Raw genomic sequence first — 21,090 nt, 5'->3', positions numbered from 1 at the left:
GATGCCCTAGAAGATAGAGGAAGTTGGCCACAGGCCAAAGAGTGCAAGGAATGCAGTGCTAGAAGCTAGAAAAGGTTAAGGAACTGGATGCTACCCTAGAGCCTCTGGAGAGAGGAAGGGAGAGAGACAATAATTGATTTGTTGTTCCACCTATTAATGTATTTGTTCATTGATTCTTGTATGTGCCCTGACCAAGGATCAAAACCTGCAACCTTGGAATACTGGGATGATGCCCTAACCCTAATCCTACTGATACCATGACTTCAGTCCAGTGAACTGCATTTCAGACTTCTGACCTCCAGCACTGTAAGAGAATAAATGTGTTGTTTTAAACCACCAAATTTGAGGTAATCTGTTATAGCAGCAATAGTAAACTAACACAGAAAACATCAACATTAACAGTGTAAAGGAAGCTGGTGGCATTGGATGGTATCCAAAAATCCTGGCTAGAGTGAGAAGAGCAAAGTGCCCAGCAGGGGGCTCCCAATGATTCCAGCATTTAAGATCTGTACAGAGGAAGAACATCTCAAAAAGATCCCAGAGAAGGAGCAGTCAGAGAAGGAGGACCACCAAGGAAAATGGTGTCCCAGAATTCAATGGAAAGTGTTTTTCCAGAAGGGGGGAGGGGTTGCCCTGGCTGGTGTGGCTCAGTGGATTGGGCACCAGTCTGCGAACCAAAGGGTCACTGGTTCGATTCCCAGTCACGGCACATGCCTGGGTTGCGGGCCAGCTTGGGGGCGCACAAGAGGCAACCTTCTCTATTTCTCCCTCCCTTCCCCTCTCTCTAAAAATAGATAAAGAAGGTGCTCGCTTCGGCAGCACATATACTGAAGTTGGAACGATACAGAGAAGATTAGCATGGCCCCTGCGCAAGGATGACACGCAAATTCGTGAAGCGTTCCATATTTTAAAAAAATAAAATAAAATAAAATAAAAAATAAAAATAGATAAAGAAGAAGGCAGGGATTAACAGTTTCAGATGCTCCTAGAAGTCAAGCAAGAGAAGTAAGTGCCTGCTGTGTTTTAAGAGAAGGAGGTCCTAGTTGACCTTGAAGTAATTATGGGTAGCTGGGGTTGAAAACAGACTGAAGTGGACTGAAACGTGACTGACGGGTGAAGCAGAATTGTATTCACAGCACATTTGTCCCTTCTCCTCCTCCAGATTATACATATTTTTTCAATTTTTAATTCTATTACACAAGCAGTATATATTCCTTACAAAAAAAGTTAAGATACACAATTAACCAAAAGAAAAAAAAATTATAATGATGGGAGATTCAAGAGTTGGAAAATTTTAGTGTAGGTAATAGCTAATAAGCTCAGTAATCAATGCATGTGAAAAGCTTTTTCCAGGAACTGAAGGTATAACCCACCTTAACTCCATGAGACCATAAACAGTTCCACTTTTATGCTTCAGGAGGACTGCAAGTATTAAGATGGTATCTGAGCCATTGTACTCCAGGGTGAGACGTCCACCGCCCAGGGCACAGAAAAACCCACCACCCATGTGACTTGGACAAGGGGTAGAACAGATGGTTCCACATTCACATGTCGTAGATAAAAATTAGGAAGGATACCCTGGGAACGAGCAATCCCAGCCCCAGGCCAGACCACACAGCCCAGGGTTCTGGCACCTGGAAGATAAACCTCTATTACCTCTGGCTGTAAAAACCAGTGGGGGTTGGGGTGGCAGAAGGAACTGCTTGGGTTTTTGCCACTTAAAGGACTTGCATGGTATGCAGCAACTGGAAGGGCACCAAATCGCATATGGGAAGGGGGTGAAGTGACTAGAAACAGGGAAAGTGCCAGGTAAACCTTCAGAAGCCAGGCAGTTGCATTGTCCCCTCTCTGAGCCCATCACCACAAACAGAGTCAACAAAGCAGTGAAGCAGGTAGCCCTGCCCTGGCAATTACCTAAGGCTCTGTCCCACATGACTGACAGGTGCCTTTGCTACATAGGCCACACTACTAAGACAGGGAGTAAAAGCAGCTTTACCTAATACACAGAAACAAATACAGGGAGGCTGACAAGTTGAGCAGGCAAAGAAATATGGCCTAAATGAAGAACAGAACAAAACCCCAGAAAAAGAACTAAATAAAATGAAGATAGCCAACCTATCAGATGGAGAGTTCAAAACATTGGTGATAAGAATGCTGATAGAACTCAGAGTATGGCAAAAAAATTGAAGGAAGAAATTAAGATCACATAAAGTGAAATAAAGAAAAATAAACAGGGAGCCAACAGTGAAGGGGAGGAAGCCAGGATTCAAGTCAACAATTTGGAATGTAGGGAAGAAATAAACATTGAACCAGAACAGAAAGAAGAAACAAGAATGGAAGAAAACGAGGAGAGGTTTAGGAACCTCTGGGACAACTTTAAACATACCAACATCCAAATCATGGGGATGCCAGGAGGAGAAGGGGAAGAACAAGAAATTGAAAAATTATTTGAAAAACTAATGAAAGAAAACTTCCCTAATTTGGCCAAGGAAATATACAAGTCCAGGAAACACAGAGCATCCCAAACAAGCTAGACCCAAAGAGGACCACACCAAGACACATAATTAAAATGCCAAAGGTTAAAGATAAAGAGAGAATCTTAAAAGCAGCAAGAGAAAAGCAGAGACAGAGGCAAACAAACACAGGAGACTTCCGACCAAGATGGAGGCCTAGACTGACACACTCTGTCTCCCTCCACAGCTAAGAAGGAATACAACTACTGCAAAACCAGAAATAACCAGAAGTTCCAGAAAATAAATGGAAGTCCAACATATGAAGTTATAAAGAAGTGGTGCTCATCCAGATGGGTAGGAGGGGCGAAGCCAGGGCAGAGAAGTCAAGCTGTGCTGGCGTCAGCAGCAGCTGCGGCGACGGCAGCAGGACAGCGGTAAGCACAGGCACCCATATATAAGGGGAGGCAAGAAGCGCCTGGGGAGCACCCCCGGCTGCAGACCAGATCTGTCAGCTTGCGATTCCAAAGCCTAGGAAGGCAGACCTCCATTGCCTTGGACTGTGAGGCCGGAGGGAGTGGGGATGGAGGAGGAGGCTCCCGGTCTCTCAGTGGAGAGTGAACAGCAGGAATCCATCTTGGACTCCCACCCCCACACAAAGCACCACGGCGTGACGGCGTGGTGAGAAGGGTCACCTACTTGTGATGAGTGCACAGGACTCTGCCCCCTATAGTGTAGGAGGTGTGAGAGCCCCGCCCAGGAAGCAAAGGTAAACACAAAGTCAGGATGGCACAGATCATAATAGAGAACCTGGAGACGCAGCTGACAAGACAGCAAATATCTAATCTAACAAAGCAGCAGATAGGAAATCTTTCTGAGGCTCAATTCAGAGCTTTGGTTATAAAAATGCTTACAGACCTAACAGCAGATCTTAAACAAGACGAGGAAGGAATGAAGGCTAGTCCTGCTGAAATGAACAAAAACACATACAAAAGTAGTAGTGGGGGAAGAAAACCAGGAATCAAATCAACAAATCAGAACATAGGGAAGGAACAAACAGTCAACCAGTGCAGAAAGAGGAAATGAAAAGTGAGGAAAATGAGGAGAGAATCAGAAACTTATCAGACAGCTATAAGCGGGCCCACATCCGACTCATAGGGTTGCCAGAAAGTGAAGAAGAAGAACTAGAAATTGAAAAACTATGTGAAAAAATAATGAAGCAGGACTTCCCTAACTTGGGGAAGGAAATAGACTTATAGGTCCAGGAAGCACAGAGAATTCCAAAAAAACTGGACCAGGGAGAACCACACCAAGACACATTATAATCAAAATGTCAAATATTAAGGATAAGAGAGAATCTTAAAAACAGCAAGACAGAAGAATAGAATTATGTACAAAGGGGTCCCAATAAGACTATCAGCTGATTTCTCAAAAGAAACTCTGCAGGCAAGAAGGGACTGGCAAGAAACATTCAAAGTAATGAAAAGCGAAAACCTTCAACCACGATTACTCTATCCAGCAAAGCTGTCATTCAGGATAGAAGGACAGAGACAGTGCTTCCAGGACAAAGTAAAACTGAAGGAGTTCATCAGATCCAAACCACTATTATATGAAATGTTAAAGGGACTTGTTTAGGAGAAGGAAGATCAAAACTATGAACATTAAAATGAAAACTGTATCACAACAACCAACAATAGAAGCCAGGGAACAGAAACAAAGGCAAACTAAGTAGGCAACAAGAGTGGGAAAAGAATTATAGGTATGGGGAACATATTGGGGGGAGGTCAGCAGGGAAGGGGAAGGGGGGAAGAGGAGGGAGATGGTACAGGAATTAAGAAGCATAGTAGGAGGGAGTGGAGTAGAAAGATGTTGAGAAGAACTATATATGCACAACCAACGGGCATGGATTAAGGAGGGGTGACAACTGGAGGGAGGGGTATCACTCGGTGGAGGGGAACAAAGGGAAAAGAAATTGGGACAACTGTAACAGCATAATCAATAAAACATATTTTAAAAAGAAAGAGAGAGAGAGAAGCAGAGAGTTACCTACAAAGGAGTTTCCATAAAACTATCAGCTGATTTCTCAAAAGAAACTTTGCAGGCTAGGAGGAGCTGGCAAGAAGTATTCAATGTGATGAAAAGCAAGGACCTACAACCAAGATTACCCTATCCAGCAAAGCTATCATTTGGAATGGAAGGGCAGATAAAGTGCTTCCCAGACAAGGTAAAGCTGAAGAAATTCATCATCACCAAGCCATTATTACATGAAATGTTAAAGGGACTTATTTAAGAAAAGAAGATCAAAACTATGACTATTAAAGTGACAACAAACTCAGAACTATCAACAACTGAATCTAAAAAACAAAAGCAAAAACTGAAACAAAAGCAAACAATTGGGACAGGAACAGAATCATAGATATGGAGATCATTTGGAGGGTTATCAGCTGGAAGGAGGAAGGAGGAGAATGGGATAAATGTTGCTGAGAATAAGAAGCATAATTGGTAGGAAAAAAAATAGACAGGGGGATGTTAAGAATAGTATAGGAAACGGTGAAGCCAAAGAACTTATATGTATGACCCATGGACATGAACTAAGGGGGGTGGGATTGCTGGAGGGAAAGGGGTACTGGGCAGAGGGAGACAAAGGGGGAAAAACTGGGACAACTGTCACAACATAATCAATAAAATATACTTAAAAGAAAAAAAAAAAAAAAAAAGGATCACCTCCCAGGACACAGATGAAAGAATGCTGCAGCTTTTATCTGATTAACTTTTTCCCTGAATTCTAAACCCCTTACCTACACTTTTATTCTCCTTATAAAAAGGGTCAGTTTAAAATGTAATGTAAGATGATCTGTTAGGGTACATAACCCACAATCTCTCAGATTGCCAGCCATCTGAATAAAGCACCCATAAAGATTCAATTCCTGTCTCTCTTTACTGTTTCTGGTAGTGACTGGCAGCATGAACGTGGCTTTTCTAGTTTCAATAATGTCCTCAGATAGTGATATTTTAGTGTATATCTTTTCAAGTTTTCTCTTTTTTAAGCAAACTATATAATTCTCTCAATCACCATAGAGGGTAAAATGCCATTAGGCCATTTTAAGAAGAAATTCAGTCTTAGAGAAGCAAGCAAGTTCCTCAGCTGCACATAGCTGGTCAACATCTGCACCAGGATTGGAACTTAGATCAGACTCCAAAGCAAGTTTTCTTCACCTGGGTGCTTTCTTGATAATTTGCCTGGAGGACTCTTTTCAAGAGGGCCTCAGGGTTCTGTTCAGAACCCCATTGGTCATCCACCCAAAAATATAGGTGGTTCCCAAGAGGAAGAAGTTAGTACGTGGTTAGGAGCGACCATCTTTAGCCTGGTATGGACAGTGGAGTGTTGAGGGATGAAAGGCACCAGACTAAGCCCAGGAAGAAAGAAGGGCGTGGGTGAGAAGGCCAGGTAAGAAGGAGAGGTACACCTCTCCTATCTAGAGGAGCACCTATCAGGTACAGGCATGTGTTAGAATTTTTCCTCGCAACATAATAAGAATGGGCATCAGACTTCCCATTTTGCAGAGAAGTTAACAGGTTCCAAGAAGGGGTGTCATTTTTTCCAAATCACTGTTAACCAGGGGCGTCGAGTTACACAAACCCTGAAGGCTGGCACGCAGCTGGGGGCGGAGCCAAGGGTGAGTGGGCGGCCCCAACGGGCGCAGGGAACCAGAGGCTGACGGCTGGGTACGGGGAGCACGGGAAAGGTGGGGCGATTCCAGGTGGAGCGAGGCAAGGATGTGGACAGGGCTTGAGGGGAGTGGTGGGATGAGGTCATGGGGGCTGGGAACGAAGGGAGGCAGATGGGAGGGAGGAAAACTTGGGAGTTCAAGGAGCGGAAAGTGCACGGAGCCTGAAAGCTACAGGACGGTGGTGCGGGACCGGGAGGGGCTTCCAGAGAGGCTGGGGGTGGGGCCTCGAGGCGAGGGGAGGGGCCGAAAAGCCCCGCAGGAGGCCCGGGATGGGGCGGGAACTTTGGGCACAGCTCTGTGGATCCACGAGGCCAGGGGGCGGGGCCGTGGAGCTTCCATAGAGGCCAGGGGCGGGGCAGTGAGCCGTGGGCAGAGCTCTCACGGGCTGGGAGGCAAGGGGGCGGGGCCAAGAAGAGGACTGGGAGGGGAAGCCAGGGGTTCCCGGGACCAGACAGTAGGGGACTCGGCGGTACGCGGCTCTGGCAGTCGGGGGCGGAGTGGCGTGAAGGGGGTGGGGCGTGCGGAGATCTTGACGGCACCCGTGGAGGGCTGTGAGGCCAGCCTAGTGCTGTGTAGCGAGCGCTCTCTGCGCCCCGCACCCTGCTCCCGCAGCCCCGCAGCCCCGGAGCCCCCGCCCCGCGCTCACCATGCCGGAGCAGCTCAGCGTCGCCGAGTTCCTGGCCGTCACCGCGGAGGACCTCAGCTCCCCAGCCGGGGCCACAATCTTCGCCGCCAAGATGTCCCGGTGCCGGGGGGCAGCACTGGCGCGGGAGGAGGTGAGGGGGCTGAGGCGGGAAGGGTCTGGGGTCCGGGCAGGGCCTCGCCTTGACATTCACAGACGTGACCGGAACTGTATTGACCCTAACGCTCCCCAGAAACCTTCTCCCTCCCTAGATCTCGGAGAACCGAGTGCATTTCAAACATCTGCGTCTTCACCATGGGGGCCGTGGGAAGGGCAGGAGGGACTGTTTGGGGGGGGCCTCGAGGCCACCTCGATGCCAGACTTCACAGATCGGGGGACATACCCTCAATGCTCGTGGTGACCTGCACATCGCATGTGTTTGCTCAGCTGCTCACTGCAACTGTTTGGGTTTTCATCTTCAGAGCCCCACAAGTTTGGCCCCCAGATCACTCCCCTTCTGGGAAGCAGGCCTTCCCGCCTCAGTCATGAACTTACTTCTCCCTGGCTGCAGGGAGGCCCTCCTCCCCCTGCCTGCTGGCTCTGAGATTTGGCTGGTGTTTGTGGAATGAATGCGAATGAGAAGGCGCCAGGAGCCGGGGTTCACCTTGGCTGGGCTGTTGGCAAGTTTCTAGTCTCCTCCCCCTCCCCTCTCCTCTTTGTCTTTCCCAGCAACAGGAGTCCCAGGCCTTTTCTTTCACCCTTGCAGACTGCCCCACCTCATTCCTCTCCTCTTTAGAGTTCATTCCTCTTCTCAGACCTGCTGCACTTTACCAGGCTTCCCCTGTAGGGAATATTCTAGGACAGACATCCTGCAGCTGTGGGCCAAAGGAGAATAATGGATGCCCTGAATTTGGGTGACATTTTGGACTTCAACCGTGGCTCTCACCTTCCATCCTTTACCATAAGAGTATTGAGCACCTACTGTGTGGCTGATACAAAGCTCAGTGGTTCATAATACCCTGGATTGATGTCTTGGGAAATTCCTTTTCCTTCTTTCCTCTGGCAGGCGGAACCCCCATCTCAGAGTCTGTCTGTCACTTTGTAGTGGGGTGATAGAGGACTGTGGAAAGAGCATCAACTCTGGGGGAGGCAGACTGTGTTCAAATTCTGACTCTGCATTTTGCCAGCTGTGTGAGCTTGGGCATGTGACCTGATTTGTTTGAGTCCCACTTTTGGCATCTGTAAAATGGAGATAATAATATTTACTCTTCAGGGCTGTGGTATGGCATGAGGCAATGCGAGTAAGGCATGCATCTTGATAAATGGAATGATGATCAGGTTAATTGATGGACCTCTTTATAAAGACAGTGACTGGGTCTCTTTTGTCCATTTCTCTCATAGAGTCCAGCCTAGTGCTTTGCACATAGTAGGGGTACAGTTTTTAATTAAAATAGGAAACAGCCAGTGACCTTTGACTTCCTTCCTTGGGCAGAACCAGTAGTTTGGAGCCCACCACCTATGAATATGGATTGTGTTTTACTGGAAGGCTCACAGGGAAGCTGCCACAGAGCCTCAACCTGAGGAGAGAGGTCCTGAGGTTTGTGTCATTTCATGACCCAGAAGAGTTCAGCGCCATTGGTACCCCTAGGGTTGTCACAGTCCACCCTCCTCTCTGGGTTGTTCATTAAAATGTTAAATCAGAGCCAGAGTTATGAGAAGGGGCTGTACGAGGAACCCTTCTTCAGGGACAGAAATGCCCTTTTATGCCCGAGCATCTGGCCTTGCCTTGCTTGGTGTGTGTCAGCAGCTGTGTGTGCTTGGAGGGATGGGGGGGAGCTCTTGGAATGGGTCAGGAGTCTGAAGCAGGGTCAGGTCAGGGTCCGCTTTGTCCCAATAAAACCGGGTCTCATTTGCCTTTGGGACTTTGGTTTGGTGCACATCAGTTTCATTTTTTACAGCAGGAAACCTGTGGCACCCAAACACAGCTTCACTCTTCAGCAGTTCACTGCCCGAAAAGTTAGAATCTGACCTTTGGATTGGACTTGCCTGAAGTTTTCTGTTTGGTTTTGCATTTGTGTTTATATTTACTTGTAGTTTGAAGCTGGCATTCCCTCTCCCCTTTTCTGGGCATGACTAACCCACCCCCAGGCTTGAAGGGGGCATGAATTTGCCTGAATCAAAATGCAACTGATTTTTAAATCAAATCTTCCAGTCCCAGCTGGTTTCCTGGGAGTCACTGTCCTGGGACTTTCAGCCCTTTTCTGCAGTCCTGCTGGGAAGGACCCTGGGCAGGTCATAGGGATCTGCTGAGGAATCCTTTAAGAAACAGATCACCTGGGAAGGCTTTTTTTCTTTTTAATACATTTTATTTATTTTCAGAGAGAGGGAAAGAAGGGAGAGAAGTAGAGACATGTCGCTGTGTGAAACATCAACCTGTTGCATCTCACATGCCCCCAATTTGCCTCCCTCACGCCCCAAACTAGGGACTTGGCCTGCAATCCAGCCCTGTGCCCTGACAGGGAATCAAACCTGTGACCTTTTGGTTTGCAGACTGGCACTCAATTCACTGAGCCACACCAGCCAGGGCAGAAGGCTCTTATTTGAGATCGGGAAACAGATGTCCCAAGAGTACAAGAAATTGTCCAAGCTCCCACAGCTATGTAGGGGAAGAATTGGCATTTCTATCCAAATGTTCTAACTCCTGGTTCTATTCTCTTTCCTTCTAAAGTCCAGCTGCCTGTCTTCCCTGTATAACTTCTCTGAACCTCAGTTATTTTACCCTTAAAATCAGTTTAATCATCCCTCCTTGCTTATCTCTCTGAATTGTTAAAAGTTTTTGTTTTTAATCATAAAACACTATAGAAGTGTGAGGAAGTCTTAAGACAGATCATCATTCTGTCAACCACTTTTTCCTGTCCTGGCCCCTTTATATCCATCATCTCACTGATAGTCACAATAACACAGATGAAAATGGGCCCAGAGAGGTTAAGGCAGTTGCCTTGTATCACAGTGGGTCTGTCTGACTCTATAAGGCCTATCCATTTCTCCATGCCATCTCTGTGCTAGGCACCAAGGACATTAAGATGCTGCTCTTTTTTGCTTGCTGGATGGGGAGATGTAGCCTATCTTAGGGATATAAGTAGGGACCCTAGGAATCTGTCCTGAGTGCCCAAAGAAAGGTACAGTCAGTACCATAAGAGGCCAATAAAGGGGCAGGGAGAGAACAGTGAGAACTGGTACAACCAAGGAGAGCTTCCTGGAGGAAGTGACACTTACAGATGGGTATTGAAGGAGGGAAGAACTTTATTAAGTGAAGAAAATAAGTGAGTGAATTTTGAGAATGGTGGGAAGAAAGCATATTCAGGAACCAAGTAAGCCCTTTTGACCAGTGCTGAGAATTCATGCATCTCAAACTGTTAGTCAACTTATATCTCTGAGTGGGTCTCAAACGAAGCAGTCCACCATAAATAGGAGATCTTCAGAGGCTTGTGTTTTTTATATATTTGAGATTTCATGAAGTTTTAATTGTACAAAGGACAATAATTTTTAATTAAATTTAAAAACATAACTGAAAAGTCTAAAGTCACCTCTGGCCATGTCTCACTGTCCGTATACTCTCCCCAGAGGTACTTGCTATGGGAATGCGCATGTTCCCCAATGTGTGTCCTCAGAGAAAAATATATTATCCAGGAGGGAGTGGTAGTTAGGAGGGATATTTGCCTAAATTGGTATCATGTCTTAAAAGTCACAGTTTTAAATTTTATTAGAGTCAAGTTTATCTTTTCCTTTGTGACTTAATTTTTTGAATTCTGTTTAGAAAGGATTTTATTCTTAATTCTTAATATTCTTGTGACTTTCACATTCTGCTTTGTCTATATTTGTTTTACAAGAAGAAAAATAGAAATTATGTAATCTTAGCGATTGTTTTTAAGAAACATCAACCCTTTCTCTCAAGCTTGTTTACATTGAAGGGAAATTTGTTTTAAGGAATTAGAGATGCCTCTTGGGCCTTAGGAGCAGTCAGTAAAAGTAGACCTCACCAGGGCCTCGCTGGAGGCTGGAAACTACCCAGGGCCTCAGTGGAAGCTGGGAAGTCAGTCAGAAACAAAGGCAGCTGCTGCTTCATCATTCTGTCTCTTGCCTCCATTTCTTTCTGCATATATCAACAGAGCTTTTAATCACTTGTCATCACACGGACCCCAAAGGGCATACACAATCTTCTGGGGAAGGCAGGCACACACATTCACGTGACCACACTGGTCCAGCCTCTGAAGGTAATCAAGCCAGTCTTGTGTGCCATATCCAAGTTCTTGGCAGAGAGGTTAATGGCCTGACCCAGTTCTGGATTGGTTTCAGAAGCTGGGTCTTCACCGCAGGTTTCATCAGCAGGTCACGGAGGGACAGATGTGGGCAGGAAAAACATGGCACGGAGATCTACACTGTGGATGGGTAGGAGGGGCGTACGTCTCAGAGAAGAGGGGCAGGGCCTAGAAAGATCCCTCCACATGTCCATGGCCATTCTGCTTCATCTGGCACAATCTAGGATCTGGGGAGAGGCACTGTGCTCATCCTGTTCTGTGCCACCTAGTTATCCAAGTGTAGATGAACCCCATTGGGAAACCTCAGGGGTAAGGGAATTAAAAAGGTGGATTGGAGAGCTTAGTGGTTACAGCACTACTTGGAGGGCCTTGAATACCAGTTAGGCACGTGGGCTTTCCGCTGGGCAGTAGGGACCAGTGGACCCAATCATGTTGGAATGGCTCAGGCCAGTCCTGTTCTACTTATAAAATATTTGTAGAATCTGCATAAGTGGCTGTGTACTGTTTCATGCCAAGCCCTGTATTAGACACTGGGTAATGCATAGCTCGTTAAAAGAGATGCTCCATTGAGTTTACAGTCATCTGGAGAAGACAGGTAGTAAACAAGTAAACAAGTCAGTAATTGCACATATAATAAGTGGCATGAAGGCTCATCCTCTTGGTCAAGGCCTCCCTTGGGGTTTGGTCCTGTGCCCACATCTTTTTGCATGCTAGCCTCTTCCCCCAAGCAATCTCTCCCACGTCCATGACCCGAGTCCTCTTCCATCTTCAGATGACTCACACATTTGAACCTCCAGCCCAGACCCTCATGTTCAGCTTCTCATTTGGCTGTCCCACTGAGATGTCTCAACATGTCCAAAACCACTTTCTTGACTGTTTTCCCCAGGCTGGCCCTTCCAGTGTTCCCTTCTCATTGAGGGCTACCTCCCTCGATTCTGTTACACGAGCCAGAAGTCTCTCACTCCACACGCACTCTTCACCCCGGAGGGCCGTCACTTTTACGTTCTAACCACCTCTGCAGTCTACCCACCTCTCTGTATCTCTGCCCTAGCCCGAGCCACCATCGTCCCTCCCCTGAAACACTGCACGGCCTCCTAACTTGGCTCTACTTTTACTCTAGCTCAGCTCTCCCAGTAGCGTTGTATTCCTCTCCTTTGCAGCACACATCATAAAGTTTACATTTATTTGTGTAATTCCTTTATTAAAACTCTGCTTTTTCTCTAGTTATTTGACTTCCAAGAGAATAGAACATATCTCCCCGTTGTATTCCTAGTGTTTACCATGGCACCACAGAAGGTGCTCAGAAAACATTGGTTGAATAAAAAATAAATAAAAGAAGAAAACTAAAAAGGAGCATTCATAGAGAATAATGTTGTGAGGGTGCTGCAGAGGGAGGTACCAGCTTAGGCAAAGGCCCTGAGGCAGTGAAGAGCCTAGAATATTTGTGACACTGAAGGGAGTCCAGTGGGACAGACGCATAGCGACAGGCAAATAAATGGAAGGACGGCGCCAGGTGAGTTTGTGAACATAATCGGGAGCTAGATTCAACCTTCGAGGCCCTGGTAGCAAGTTTGGATTTTACTTATTTTGTAGGCAAGCAATGCGACCCAATGTGTATTTTAGGCACAGTGACTGCTGTGTAGAGACTAGATTGAAGGGGGAGGAGAGGGCCCAAGGAGGCTGTTGCAGTTGTTCGTGGAAGAGACGATGGTGGTGTGGAAGGGCCGTGATTGGAGGAGAGAAGGGGGCAGATTCTACAAGTGTTTTATAAGTACAGTTGGCCCTTGGACAACACAAGTTTGAACTGTGTGGGTGCACTTTGACATGGGTGTTCTTCAATAAATACTGTAAATGGGTTTTTTTTTCCCTATGATTTTTCTTAATAATGTTTTCTGTAGCTTAGTTTATTATGAGAATATAGTATGTAATACATATAACACATAAAATATGTGTGAATTGACTCTTTTATGTTACCGGTTAGGCTTCCAGTCAATAGTAGGCTATTATTAGTTCAGTTTTGGGGGAGTCAAGATACATATGTGGATTTTCAACTGCACGGGAATGTGGAGATTGGTGCCCCTAACCCCCATGTTGTTCAAGGGTCAGCTATATAATCACACACTGCATAACAACATTTCCGTCAGTGATGGACTGTGTGTATAATGGTGGTCCCATAAGATTATACTGTAGCTGAAAATTCCTATTCCCTAGTGGCATCATAGCCATTGTAATGTCATAGCGCAGTGCATTCACAATTGCCTACAGAATTCAGTACAGTCACATGCTGCCTAGGCCTGTAGCCTAGGAGGAGGAGGTTAGACCATATAGCCTAGGTATGTAGTAAGCTATACCATCTAGGTTTGTGAGGTGCACTCTGTGAAGTTTGCACGGTGGCAAAATCATCTAATGACACATTTCTCAGAGCGTGTACCCGTGGTTAAGTGATGAATGACTAGTAAAGTAACATCAAGATGTGTTGATGAAGTGCATGTGGGAAGTGGTCAAGAATGGCTCCCAAATTCTTAATGGGGGAGTGCCATTTTCCCTTCTTAGGAAGGGGGAATCTGGGAGAGAGACAGGTTTGGGGGAAAGTCAAGAATTCTGATTGTACATCTTCTAGGCCTTTGAGACATCCAAGTGCAGATGTCAAGAAGGTGTTTGAATATATGAGTTTGGAAATCAAGGGAGTGAGTTGGAGATACATATTTGAGAATTGTTGGCGTTGAGATACTGGGTTTCAAACTTGCATCTGTGTGAGAGTCACCTGGCATCATTCCCAGAGAGTCCAAATCAGTAGCTGTATCTTACTGGGGCTTCTTTTTTTAAAATATACTTTATTGATTTTGCTATTACAGTTGTCTCAATTTTTCCCCCTTTGCCTTCCTCTGCCTGGTACCCTCCTTCCCCCCCAGCATTCATGCCCATCGGGTCGTTCATATAAGTTCTTTGGCTACTCCATTTCCTATACTGCTCTTAACATCCCCCTGTCTATTTTGTATCTACCAATTTATACTTCTTAATCCCTGCACCTTTTCCCCCATTTCTCCCCTTCCCCTCCCAGCTGATAACCCTCCAAATGATCTCCATACCTATGATTCTGTTCCTGTTCTGCTTGTTTGCTTATTTTGTTTTTTTAGATTCAGTTATTGATAGTTGTACATTTGTTGCCATTTTAGTGTTCATTGTTTTATCTTTTCCTTATATAGTTCCCTTTAACATTTCATGTAATAAGGGCTTGGTGATGATGCACTCCTTTAGCTTTACCTTGTCTGGGAAGCACTTTATCTGCCCTTCAATTTTAAATGATAGCTTTGCTGGATAGAGTAATCTAGGTTATAGGTCCTTGCTTTTCATCACTTTGAGTACTTCTTGCCAGTCACTTCTAGCCTGCAAAGTTTCTTTTAAGAAATCAGTTGACAGTCTTGTGGGAACTCCTTTCTGGGCAACTCTCTACTTTTCCTTTGCTGCTTTTAAGATTCTCTCTTTATCTTTAACCTTTGGCATTTTAATTATATTGTGTCTTGGTGTAGTCCTCTTTGGGTCTAGCTTGTTTGGGACTCTCTTTGTTTCCTGGACTTGTATGTCTATTTCCTTGGCCAAATTAGGGAAGTTTTCTTTCATTATTTTTTCAATTAAGTTTTTCTATGATTCGGATGTTGGTACATTTGGAGATGTCCCAGCAGCTCCTTATTCTATTCTAGTTTTTTTAATTCTTTTTTTTCTTCTTGCTGTTCTGATTGAATGCTTTTTTTCTTCCTTATATTCCAAATTGTTGATTTGAATTTCAGCTTCATCCCCTGCACTGTTGGTTCCCTATGGATTTTTCTTTATTTCACTTAATGCAACCTTCATTTCTGCCTGGGTTTTTTCTTTTTCTTTTTTTTTTAATACTGTTGCAGTACTCAATGATTTCTTTGAGCATCCTGAAAGCCAGTGTTTTGAACTCTACATATGATAGATTGCTTATCTCCATTTCATTTAGTTCTTTTTCTGGACGTTTGCTCTCTTTTTTCATTTGAGCCATATTTCTTTGTCTCCTCAATTTGGCAGCCTCCCTGTGTTTGTGTCTGTGTATTAGATTGAGCTACTTTGACTCCCCATCTTAGTAGCATGGCCTTTTGTAGAAAAGACACTTGTCTGGATGAATGTGGCTTGTTTAAATCCTTGGTTGCCAACTTCCATTCAGCTCAATTTTCTGATGAATCTGGGTGATGTTCGTTTTGTAGTTTAGATGTAATTTTTGCTGTAGTTGTGCACAGAGCCAAAGCATATTTACTTATGCCTCCATCTTGGCTGGAATTCTCTTAATCAGCTTGCGGCCAGCCAGGTGGTCCGTGCCACAGCATAGCTTCTTACTTGGGCTTCTCATTGCAAGTAACAGAGACCAACCTGAGCTGATTTAAATAGAAAAGGAGTTCATTGAAAGGGAACATTCACCAGTTTGCAGAATTTATGGGAAGCCAGAGACTAGGATGAGGCATCAGGCAGGATCTCAGCCAAAATCATCCCACTGAGCCAGTTTGGTGAGCACACTGCTACCACATACTAAATGTCACAATTTTCACTGCCACCGTGCCCTGGAGACTGGGTACCTTCACTGCTGTTGCTGCTAGCATAAGAATGGATCTTTATTTTCTCTGCTCCTGATTCAAAGTTTGTAGTGTGTGCCTCTGATTGGCCAAACCTAGTTCAAATACCTGTACCCTAGCTGTAAGGGAGACTGAAAAAGCAAGGATTTGGTCTTATCAGCTTTTATAGGAGGCAAACTCTGCCAAAGACTTGTACAGCAGGTAATTTGTCAGACTGGCAAAAAAAAAAAAAAAAAAGGCCAAATGTCATTAGCAGGTTTGCCAGCCTGCAGGAAGATGTCTGGGAATCTGCATTTTAACAAGAATGCCAGGAGGTGCTCATGCAGGCAGTCCCGAACCAGGTATGCATAGATTGCTTTAGCTGGTGTTCAAAGCTGTAGGAATAAAAAGAAAAAAGAATAAAGCTGTGGGAATGGATGAGATCACCCAGGGGGAGGAATGAAGAAAGGCTCAGGCACAAAGTTCTGGGGAGTTCCAGTGTTGAGAGAGAAGGATGGGAAGAGGAGTTAAAAAAGGAGACTGAGAAGGAGCTGCCAGTGAGGAAGGAGGGAAATCAAGAGAGTACAGAGCCTCAGAAGCCAGGAGAGGAATGTTGCAATGAGGGAGCTCTGTCACATGCTGCCTGCATGTCCAAAAATAAAATAAGAAAATGACAGACATGACCCCTGGCTTTGACAACATAGAAGTCACTGATGACCTTAAGAACAGATTTAGTGCTATTTCCCCCTCCACATCAGCCTGGTTTCAGGAGGGGGCAGATGAGATGTTCTCCCCCATGTAGGGGAGCAGAGACCTGGGCAAAGAGAGTTTTCCAGGATGGACTTAGAATCCAGCTCTGCTGAGCCCAGCCTCTTCCCATCCCAGCTGGCTCTGCACAAGGCCAGAGGATCTTCCTGGAGCTGTCAGCCCTGAGCCTAGTCTCCCAAAGTCTCCTCCCCTCTTTGGGTTTAGCTGTTTCTGCCGACTGAGGTGATATAGGCACGCTTGGGAACTTTAGGTCAGAGCAGAAGGAAAATGCTTTCCCTCAAAGGTATTTGGTAGTACAGGCAAACCTAGGAGATTATCAGGGTTTGCTTCCAGACCACTGCAATAAAGTGAGTATGGCAATAAAGTGAATTATAATATTTTTGCTGGTGGAGGGCCTTGCCTTTAATTTGTAAAGTATGAAACATCTGTGAAGCACAGTAAAGTGAAGCACAATAAAACCAGGTGTGCTGGTAGAGTCCTTAGACAGAGCTAGACATTCCCTTTGATGTCAGAGCGCATGAGGCAGTGAGGCCTGCGGAGGCCCAGTGAGCTTCCCAAGGCTCTAAGGCAGGGTTCTAGCTCTGTTTGGGGAACTTTGTGAATGGGCCTTAATGCAGAGGGTATGGGAGGCTGGGAACAGTTGCTAAAGGTTCTCTAACTCAGCTGGGTTTTGACCTTGACTATGTTTTTAAGAACTTCAGGCTCCACCCAGACCTACTGAATCAAAATCTCTTGGGCATAAGGCCTGGACTAGTGAGCAGTTCAGAAGTTCCCCCAGTGACTCTGATGAGCAGTCAGGGTAAAAACTATTGTGGTGAGCTATTGCATCCCCACTTAAGGTTAGTAATCCTTTAAACTCTTATTCATGGAACACCACCTGTGTGCAAAATTGAGATGGTCGCTTCTGAGAGCATGGAGATGACATGACAAGGCCCCTATCTGGGAAGGAGAAGGACTCATGTCTATGAAAAAAATGATTGACAACCCACAGCATATGGGCTAGTGGCTGAGTCTATGGAGACAGTACAGTAACTGAAATCAGATACTCCTGGATTTCAATTCCTGTTGGCTGTGTGACCTCGGGCAAATGACTCAACCTTTCTGATTCTCAGTTTCCCCATCAGTAAATCAGGGGTGATAATAACAATCTTATGGGGTTGTTTGAGGTGGTTGTGTATAAAGCACCCAGCATATGCCTGGCACATAATAGATATTTAATAATTTTTAAAAATTCACTTTTACGAAAAACACAAGTATACCTGTACATAGGATAGTTAAAGAGATCAGGAACCACATAGAGAAAAGGGTGAGATACTGGCAACAGGGATGAGGTAATTACTACAAGTGAGTACTAAAATCATCTGTGCAGTCCTGGCACCAGAGCAAAAGGAGAAATCTTGTGTGTTTTGAAGATGTCCAGCAATGAGGAACTGAACTGAGTTCTGGACAAGGCAGGTTCTTCCCTCGGCTCTGCCCTGCCTCTCTGCCATCCATTCATTTCTTCATCAGATATTTGAAAGCCTACCCAGTTCTCAGTCCTGGCTGGACATTGTAATCCCCTGGGTTGCCTTTAGGTAGATTTTCAAAAATAGGGGTAAAATTCGCTATTTCAACTATTTTAAAGTTACAGCTCAGTGGCTTTTATCCACAGTGTTGTGCAATCATCACCACTAATTCCAGAACATTCCCATCGCCCCCCCAAAAGAAAAACTGTGTTCAACAGCAGTTACTCCCCGTTTACACTCCCCCAGCCCCTGGCAACTTTCTGTCTCTGTGGATTTGCTTATTCTGGACATGTCATATCCATAGAATCCCGCCATATGCGGCCTTTTGTAGCTGGCTTCTTTCAGGGAACATGATGTTTTCACGGTTCTTCCATGTCATCTGGGTTGCTTTAAATGCAATAAAAACAGGGATGGCAAACACCAGGCAGTGTTGTAAGAATTTCCCATACATTGATTCACATAATCTCCTTAAGGAAACAGGGGCGCAGAGAGATAAAATAACATAGTAAACAGGGTTGCCGCATAACATACAGGATGCCCATGCAATATTTGGGGCATACTTATACTAAAAACTTATTCATTGATCATCTGAAATGCAAATATAACTGCGTGTGCTGTATTTATTTTTGCTAAATCTGGCAACTTTCTTAGCAGTAAGTGGCAGAGCCAGGACTTGGACTTGGGCAGCCCTAAGCACTTGGGAGTGCCTCTCCTCACCACACTGGTGATGCCTGGCTCCCCCTCCCCATCCCCATGGATTTGATTTAAAGTCTGAAGTGAGACTCTGGCACCCTTACTTTTTAAAGTGCTCCAGGTGATTCCACCGGGAGGCCTGGGGATGTTGATTCAGGGCTGGGAATACGGAGATACCTCGCGACCCTCACTGTATGCCCAGCACTGGGCTAGGTGCTTAAATGCTTGCTCACGTTCAGTCTTACAAGATCGGTGCTGTTATTATTTCATTTGACAGGTGGGGAAATGGAGGCTCGGAGAAACTAAGTTGCTTGCCCCAGGTCACGCGGCTAAGAATTGGAACCCAAGTTGGACCTCGTAACAGTTTGATGTAAAAGCTGAAGTACTTAACTCCTGCTGTCTTTTCTGTTTCCATAGGGCCTTGCGAATGTCCACTCATTCATTTATTTATTCCACAAACATTGCTTGTTGCATGTGCCGGTCCTTATGCTGGATGCTGTGGATGCAAAAGCAAATGAGCCAATCCCTGCCCTTTTGGAGTTCTCAGAAGTCAGACATGAGCACTAGATAAGGGCCATGAGTGGCCTGATAAAAATGGGCACAGGGTGGCATAAAGGCAAGAGGGGTGAGTTCTGGAGGGGTCAGTTCTCTGTGGTAGAAATGGAGGTGACTCTTAAGCTGAGTCAGGAAAGATGAAGTGTTTACTAGGCAGAATGGGGGAGGCCTCTCCAGGCAGCGGGAGCAATATGAATAAAGTTCTGGCAAACTGAGGAAATTGCAAAAAGTTGGACAGGGCTGGGATTTAAGGGATTAGTGATGGATATCAAGTCCAAGTCGGGGGTAGGGAGGGATTCGTCCAGGCCTGTAAGGTGGCCCAGAGGATGGGAAGGCATGGGACTCTTTGCTGCTCTGTCCAGGAGGACAGGCTGGGCTCTCCCCAGGGCCGGGTGGAATTCAGGGCTTGGGGCCAGGCTGGGGTCGGACTGGGATCTCCGGCAGCCTGCAGAGTTCTTGCTCTCTTAGCTCATCAGTGCTGAGCAGTCCCCTGAGGAAAGTCCCAGCCAGGAAACTTGGGGTTTGCAGAGGCCTCAGCATATGGTGAGGGTGGGGCTCCCTTCCTGCAACCCCTCTTCCTCCCTGCTTCCCGCTGCCCTGCAGGGGGCAGCTGCTGAGGCTGAGCTGGCAAGGCTGGACAGGTTCCCGGGCTGGGGAGAAGTCTGTGGGGGCCCCACCGAGGGGCACACAGCCACTCACGGGCTCCAGCAGTGCAGGAAGGAAAAAGTGAGAGGCTGAGGGATCCTGAAATAATAAGTGTCAGAGCTGGCAGGAGCCTTCTACGTCACCACCCAACCCCTTCATTCCAGATAAGGAGTCAGGCCAGGGAGGGAAGGAGACTTAGCCAGGTCACACCAGAGGCTGGGGCTGGCCCCAGGTCCTGGCTCCCAGGCCTGCAGTATAGCCACTGCAGGGGCTGCGGGCAGGCAGAGAGGGCTGGGGGTCCTTCCACATGGGTGATGCAAAGGGCAGCGGGGAAGAGCCCTGTTCTCCTCGGACCTACCCCCCGCCCCCCCGCCCCCCCCCCCCGCGACTGGCCCAGCTGGTACTCCCAGGTGCTGGGGCTGGGGGCTGATCCAGATGAAAACCATTTGGAGACTTTTGCTCCTGCTGGTGGCTGAGGTAGAGCAGCCTTGCAGGTACAATTACCCTGGACTCAGAGTCCCACAGCCTTGACCTCAAAGAGTATTTAGAGTTCATGCCCATCAGTTCTAAATTGTACAGATGGAGAAACTGAGGCACAGGAGAGAGGAACTTGCTCAGAGGGGCTAATGGCAGAGGCAGGTCTAAAATTCACCTTCCTCCTTCCCTCACAATGTTTCCGCATTGCCTCTCAAGATGCCCAGCATTGCCCATTAGACAAAATAATGACCTAATTTAATCTTCACAGCAATCCTTACAGATACCGAGAGAGGTGGGATTTATCTCATGGTTTGCTCTAGTGGGACAGAGAGAGGGGGCTTTGGAGGCAGAGGGCTCTATACTTCCTAGAGCCACCTTCATGTCCTTGAGCCAGCTGCCTAACCTACCCCAGCCTCAGGTTCCTCATCTGTAAAGGTGAGGATAATAGCTACCTCACTGGGTTGTCAGGAGGAATAAACAAGATGCCTGCCCCAAAGCCAGCGCTCAGGAAGTGGGCGGAGGTTGGATTCCTGTTAGTAAGTGGACTCACCCTCCAAGCTTGGAATCGAGTCCTTCCTGTTGGGTGATATGCTTTGGGCCGGACTGGGCTGCACTCCCCATCGCCCTGTCATGCCTGGTAGACAAGGTGCAGCCCCTTCCTCCCACTTGGACAAGAGTCTGCAGCTGAGCCCCAGTGTTGGTCTTTCTACCACCACAATTTATCACGTCACTCTTTTTCTGTTCAGAACCCTCCAGG

The 21,090-nt window shown here is 46.3% G+C and overlaps 1 protein-coding gene and 1 non-coding gene across 2 annotated transcripts in view; both read left to right on the top strand.

The window, feature by feature from the left end:
• Positions 1–803: 803 nt before the first annotated feature.
• Positions 804–910, top strand: LOC150014340 (U6 spliceosomal RNA). The gene has a single exon (XR_016510117.1). It is a non-coding gene; the product is annotated as a U6 spliceosomal RNA (small nuclear RNA).
• A 5,865-nt stretch (positions 911–6,775) lies between these two features.
• Positions 6,776–21,090, top strand: part of ASAP3 (ArfGAP with SH3 domain, ankyrin repeat and PH domain 3) — a 43,053-nt gene continuing 28,738 nt past the window's right edge. Inside the window, 1 exon segment of the mRNA XM_090268776.1 lies at positions 6,776–6,957. Within this exon segment, the coding sequence (XP_090124902.1) occupies positions 6,829–6,957 (129 nt within the window). The 5' untranslated portion in view covers positions 6,776–6,828.

The sequence above is a fragment of the Furipterus horrens genome, unplaced genomic scaffold (genome assembly GCF_987537825.1).
Source record: "Furipterus horrens unplaced genomic scaffold, mFurHor1.1.pri manual_scaffold_3, whole genome shotgun sequence".
Classification (NCBI taxonomy): Eukaryota; Metazoa; Chordata; class Mammalia; order Chiroptera; family Furipteridae; genus Furipterus; species Furipterus horrens.
The sequence above is the reverse complement of the archived record's forward strand: the minus strand, read 5'-3'. Positions and strand labels throughout refer to the sequence as shown.